The 5,782-nt window shown below is 48.7% G+C and overlaps 1 protein-coding gene across 3 annotated transcripts; it reads left to right on the top strand.

Annotated features, from left to right (window-relative positions):
- The first annotated feature begins 676 nt into the window (after positions 1–676).
- LOC101762833 lies at positions 677–2,964 on the top strand. Of its 3 annotated transcripts, none has more exons than XM_012844689.2 (3): positions 677–1,653; positions 1,779–2,157; positions 2,246–2,964. In XM_012844689.2, exons 1-3 carry the CDS (start codon positions 1,041–1,043, stop codon positions 2,259–2,261), a joined length of 1,008 nt encoding a protein of 335 aa, XP_012700143.2. In that variant the 5' UTR covers positions 677–1,040; the 3' UTR covers positions 2,262–2,964. The 3 variants fall into 3 exon arrangements, 2 of the variants coding, with proteins under 2 accessions (XP_012700143.2, XP_012700142.2); XR_002676813.1 differs by having other exon boundaries at positions 678–1,653; positions 1,779–2,257; positions 2,352–2,964; XM_012844688.2 differs by having other exon boundaries at positions 678–1,653; positions 1,779–2,964.
- Positions 2,965–5,782: the final 2,818 nt, after the last annotated feature.

The following is a 5,782-nucleotide window of genomic DNA, read 5'->3' as shown; positions in this document are numbered from 1 at the left end:
GCCCATTCAAATATTTGCTTCATTCTCTTCATTTCTGCAGCCAGGCTGCGAACCGTTCTCGTCATTCGACTAGACAAGTCGGCAGCCAACGTTGCTTGCCTTGCCTGCTTGGGGAAAAGATAGGATGAACGAAGCAAACACTAGCAAGTGCCGAGCAGCAGCAAACATCACCGCGCCTGCACAAGTTTGTGAAGAAAAAATTGAATGTGCACAACTCATTAACCGCAGCAGATTCATTTATAGAGCTGCAAACTAAACTACTCCCTTCATTTCAAATTGTAAATTATTTTAATTTTTTTTCATAAATATTATTATACACACACTATATCTAAACAGAGCAGTGATAGGCTTGCTTCACTGATGGTAGCTGCAACTGCAAGTGACATGAAGCAAGCATGGTGCAGGCGTGGCCATTGGCCCCGATGGTCTGTGATCTGATCTGAGAAGCAGGCCATCTGTAAAAGCTGTCGTCCCCGCCGGGGTCTGCTCTGCCCCATCTGTCTCAGTAGTACTAGTTGCCTTTTGCTTCCCTTCCCTGATCAGATGCTGCTCGGATAGGCTACAGTCTACAGAGACGATCACTCGCTCGCTCGTAGTAGTACGGATGAACCCAGAATTCTGTTGAATCTCTCGTCTCCTGAACGCTGACTGTTCGTTGCATAAGCCTGTTTAATCACTTGCATTGTATATACAGCATAGGAGAACACAACACACACACACAAAAAAAAAAGAAACAGAGGTCGCCACTCCACTCAAAGTGCCGGCCGGCTTGCTCTCTGTTGAGCATACACCATCAGCATCAGACCAAAGTTCATGAATCCTTTTGCTTTTCCTTTGCTGCTGCAACTACCACCACCAACCTAGGAGGGGGAACTCAATTCACGCTTCTGTCACGCACACACAGTGGAATATAGTTGCAGAAGCACCAGTCAGCGGAGAGACCCTTTTGCTTTGCTACCAAGCTTTACGTGTTTGTAGGCTGGGAGGAGGAGAAGACAGCAGTCGAGTCGAGTCGCCATCCAGAGGAGACGAGTCCATGCATGGCTCCAATGCTCCATGCACTTTTGTGTTCCCTGTGCCATGCGAGAGAGAGGGAGCAAGCATCATCGTCTCTGTCTCGTCGTGTCCTGCTACCCACTGATACAGGTGCCCCTGCAACAAAGGCAGGCGCGCTTCTCTCTGCTCTCTGCATCGCCTTCCTTCCTTCTCCGGCCCAGGCCAGAGCCAAGCCAATGGCCACAAACTGCTACGGCGCCAGGCGGCTCTCGGACCTGCTCCAGGAGCAGCAAGAGCCGTTCCTCCTCAAGACGCCGCAGCGCCGCTCGCCCGTCCAGGCCTGCGGGCGCCGCCTGCGCGAGCTGTGCGCCGTCAGGAAGCGGCCAAGCGTCAGCGACGGCGGCGGCGGTGGCTACAAGACCGCGAGGAAGGCTCTGCTGCAGTGGGCGGACCTCGCCGGCTGTTTCAGGTGCGGCGCGCGCCAGAGGTTCCGCCGCCTGCCGCGCGCCGGAGACATTGCCGACCGCTGCGACGTCGTTAGTGAGCCTGGGCTCGACGGCGGCGATGACGCCCTGGAGGACTGCGGGAGGCAGCTCAGCCCGGTCTCCGTGCTGGACCTGCACTCCGACGACGAGGAGTCGCCCGTGCTTAGCCATTGTAAGCGCACTGATTCTTTACCACCAACAAATTTGTCACTGCAACACTGTAATTTTCTTGCCAGTTACCGCCGTCTCCGGCCTGCTTCGTAACCCCACTTCTGTTTTCTTCCTTAACTGATACAGGGGATGATGACAGCGACGACAATGCGTCGACCTCAGCGAGCTCGCCGCCATCCGACCACGACCTTCCCGGCGCCGCCACCCCGCCGTGCTCCACCTTCTTCGCCACCAGCAACGGCAAGATTCGCGCACTGGAGGTGGAAGTGGAGGGCAACAGCAAGAAGAGGTTGCAGAGGAAGAGCGGCGAGCCCTCCTTGGAGGAGATGGAGCGGGCCACCGTCTCCGGCTGGGAGAGGATCGCGGCCGACATCTCCCGGATCCCGACTCTGGTGGCGCTCGACCTGTCCGCGTCAGCGCGGGAATGTAGACGACACGTCGCCGGCGACGAGGAGGCCCGGCAGGTGGGGCAGAGCATCGAGGCCATGATCTTCGAGGAGGTCAGGTGGGAGGCCGTGCGTGACATGTTGATCTGAGCTGTGGCATGGTTTCCTGCTGTTGTCCCGTGATGACTCATCTTCTCTTGTCTGTAGTAGAGGGAAAAGGTAACATCGTAGCAAGGTTTAGCTGATCACGGGAATTTGCAGCTAGCCTTCTCACTTACACTTGGAATTCGGGCTCATCTGTCCCTGGGGACAGAGGAGGTCGTCGGCAAGGTGTTCCGGCGCGGCCGCCGAGCGTGCCAAGCTCGAGGAGGAGGTGGCGGGCGACAGCGTCGCACGTAATAAGCGCCACCGCAAGCACAAGGGACCCAAGAAGGAGGGGTGGACGAAGAAGCCCAAGGGCGACGAGACGTTGAAGACCAAGGGCGACGAGGCGATGGAGATGCTGGTGGTGGACGCCGGATGGGAAGAGAAAGGCGGGAAAAGGAGGAAGACAAAGCAGGGTAGGGTACGCTGAGCTCCAATTGGATGACGAGGAGGATCGAGCTCACATATATACGAGCTCGATGGGGAGGCGTAGAATCTATGTTGATTTGCAAGAACAATTCATGAGTGCCCTGTGTCAGCTGCCTAAGTTGTAGCTAGTACGTATATATCTTTGTCTGAACATGAAGCTATCCTAAGTTGTAGACATACATGTACGAGGATTCTATCTGGACCATGAGTCCTATGCTTGTAATACTCCTATACGGAGATTTCTTGTAACTCATCTAGGATAGGATCTCTTCCGTCCTGTATAATGAACATGACAGGCACCACATTCAGTGCTTGATGGGCACTTGAGGAAGATTGGGATGTTCTTTTTGTAACCCAGCATGCTATGGGTAACTTAAATTGATATGCCCTGATCGTTGCTCAAGACAGACATGTATTTGACTTTTACTGGTGTCCTGCTGCTTCCATACTAGATGTACCTTACCACTGCTTGCAGTTAGTGATTAATAGTTGCATTTGATGGTGTCTCCATCTTCTTTATTTTCCTGTTTGTTTTATTTTCCTTTTACATACATGGTCCTGCAAAACGGACAAGGCTTCAGAAAGTTCACCAGCGGTACATGGAAAGGGCAGCACCGAGGTAATTAAGGCGTTGACATGCTTTGTGATGCCAGTGACAGTGGTCTCGATCTCTTTTACAGTTTCCATTTTGCTCTTATTTCCATATCATCTCTTAATGCATTAAAACTGAGCTGAAGGGATTCACCGGATTCATCTAGAGCACAGAGGCAGATTGATCCGATTAGGCCGGCTAATGGGGTGGGTTGTAACGCGGGTTGTGTTTTAATGGGTGAAAATAGATTTTAGTATCCAATGGATTGGAGCGGGTTGGATATATCACAAATACGGGTTGAAAGTGGTTCTTCTTTTTCCTTTGGGTCTGTATGAGTTTAACTCACATGTTTAAGTTTCAAGGTTCAACTCTTGATGTGGGACCCATATGTAGATTTAGTCACACTACCCTACACAAAAGTAGCGGACTATCAAATTGAGTCATCTCTAACAAATTTCGATAAATTTCTCTCAAATTTTAAGGTGTAAACGCAAGGTTTTAGTTTTAGGTCCGACTCTTGACGCGGAGCCCACATATAAGTCCAACTGTGATACTTTGCACAAAGTAGGTGATCGTCATACTAAGTCATCTCCAACAAATTTTGATCAATTTCTTTAAAATTTTAAAGTGTGAACACGAGGTTTTAGTTTTAAGGTTGGACTCTTTGGTCCCTAAACTTTACACGGAGGGTCAACTTGATACCTCAACTTTCAAATTGACCAATTTAATCCTTCAACTTTCATTTTTGAGTCAAACTCACCTTTGTATTGATGTGGTGCTCTATGTTGATATAAGACTAATGCAAAACATCCATTTTACCCTTGCCTCATCTATGTCAAACATATATGTGCTCATACTCCCTTAATACATACACATAACAATATATTTTTTAAACTAACACAAAATATGGTTTCTAAAAAGTATGGTTTCTAAAAAGTGTATCTACTCATACTATTTAAAGTCATTCATGTGTGCTCATACGAATTTGATAGGCAAAATATATGTACTCAAACAAGTATTTACTCATATTATTTTGGTATATATACAACTCAATGTGTGTAGGTATATTTTAAAATCAACATGTGCTCACATACTCGTGATACGTTTCATACTCCCTTGACAAACATACGTATCCTCATATTTATTTTGGATCATACGTATTGTAGTTCTAAAGGTTGAAATTGAACAGAGAAAAGAGTTAAAGGTCCCGTTTGGATCCTTCGAATTGAAATTCATTCTAATAATCATAATTTAGACACAAATTAATTAAACTAATATAGTTGTATGTGGAATATATTTGTATATTATTGTTGGTCATATGGGAGAGATATTTATGTGCTGCACTTTTGCGATAGGGAAGCAAGTCGAAGAGCGTGCTATAAGTTGCATATTAGAAACATAGTACGAGGATCTATAGAATCAATTTCCATCTCCCACCCCCATAAATTTAAGATAGGCTTATATTGAAACTTTGGAAAGTTGTGGAATGCCACATTCTAAGACAAATAACCTACTCCATTAAGTAGACTCCAATTCCTCAAAATGAAGGGATCCAAACGGGACCTAAGGGTAAAATGGACCTTTTGTATTAGTTTTATACTAATATGGAGCCACATATCAGTATAAGGATGAGTTTGATGAAAAATGAAAGTTGATCTGAAAGTTGAGGGACGAAGCTTACCCTCGGTGCAAAATTTAGGGATCAGTATGACTATTTTGCTGGAAAGAAATAACCACCACCCGCGCAAGAAGCCCAACGCGAGTGATGAGTTGGGCCTGTGTTAGGTCTGGCCCATTTAGCTACCGCCTCCCTCCCCTTCCTACCCCTCTTTTCCTCGCGATTCCCTGCCGCAACACATCTCTAGGGTTTCGAGAGGGTGAGGTTAGGGTGACGGCGAGATGGAGAGAGTTCAGGCCAAGCTAGTGGAGGAGGTGGCGGGCGACGGCGACAGGCGCGGCGTCGCACATAAGCGCCACCGCAAGCACAAGGGACCCAAGAAGGAGGAGAGGACGAAGAAGCACAAGGGACCCAAGGAGGAGGAGAGGACGAAGCCCAAGGGACCCAAGGAGGAGGAGAGGACGAAGCAGCACAAGGGACCCAAGGAGGAGGAGGAGAGGACGAAGAAGCCCAAGGGACACAAGAAGGAGGAGAGGACGAAGCAGCACAAGGGCGACGAGGCGATGAAGCTCAAGGGCGACGAGGTGATGGCGAAAGGTGGGAAGAGGAGGAAGACGAAGCTGGTGACGTTGAGGTCACCCCTTCCCTTGGAGGATGTTCTGATCGATGAGCTCATCGAGTACATGGTATGTGAACCCCTAAAAGCGCACACGGAAGGCGACTTCAGTGATGTGGTCTTCGACGAGTACTTCGATCCCAGTATCTCTGAACTTTATAAGGTGAAGAGAGAATTCGATGCCAATGTGATCCAGCAATACCGCATCAATGGATACGCGGACATCCAATTCACGGTCAATGACGAGGAGGAGGTCAATGATGACGAGGAGCTCACATACAAGCAGGTCAATGACGAGGAGGAGCTCACATACGAGCTGGAGGCTGTGTAGAATCTGTCTTAGTT

The sequence above is a fragment of the Setaria italica genome, chromosome III, assembly GCF_000263155.2.
Source record: "Setaria italica strain Yugu1 chromosome III, Setaria_italica_v2.0, whole genome shotgun sequence".
NCBI classification, from domain to species: domain Eukaryota; kingdom Viridiplantae; phylum Streptophyta; class Magnoliopsida; order Poales; family Poaceae; genus Setaria; species Setaria italica.
Note: the sequence above shows the minus strand (reverse complement) of the source record. Positions and strands in the feature narration are given on the sequence as shown.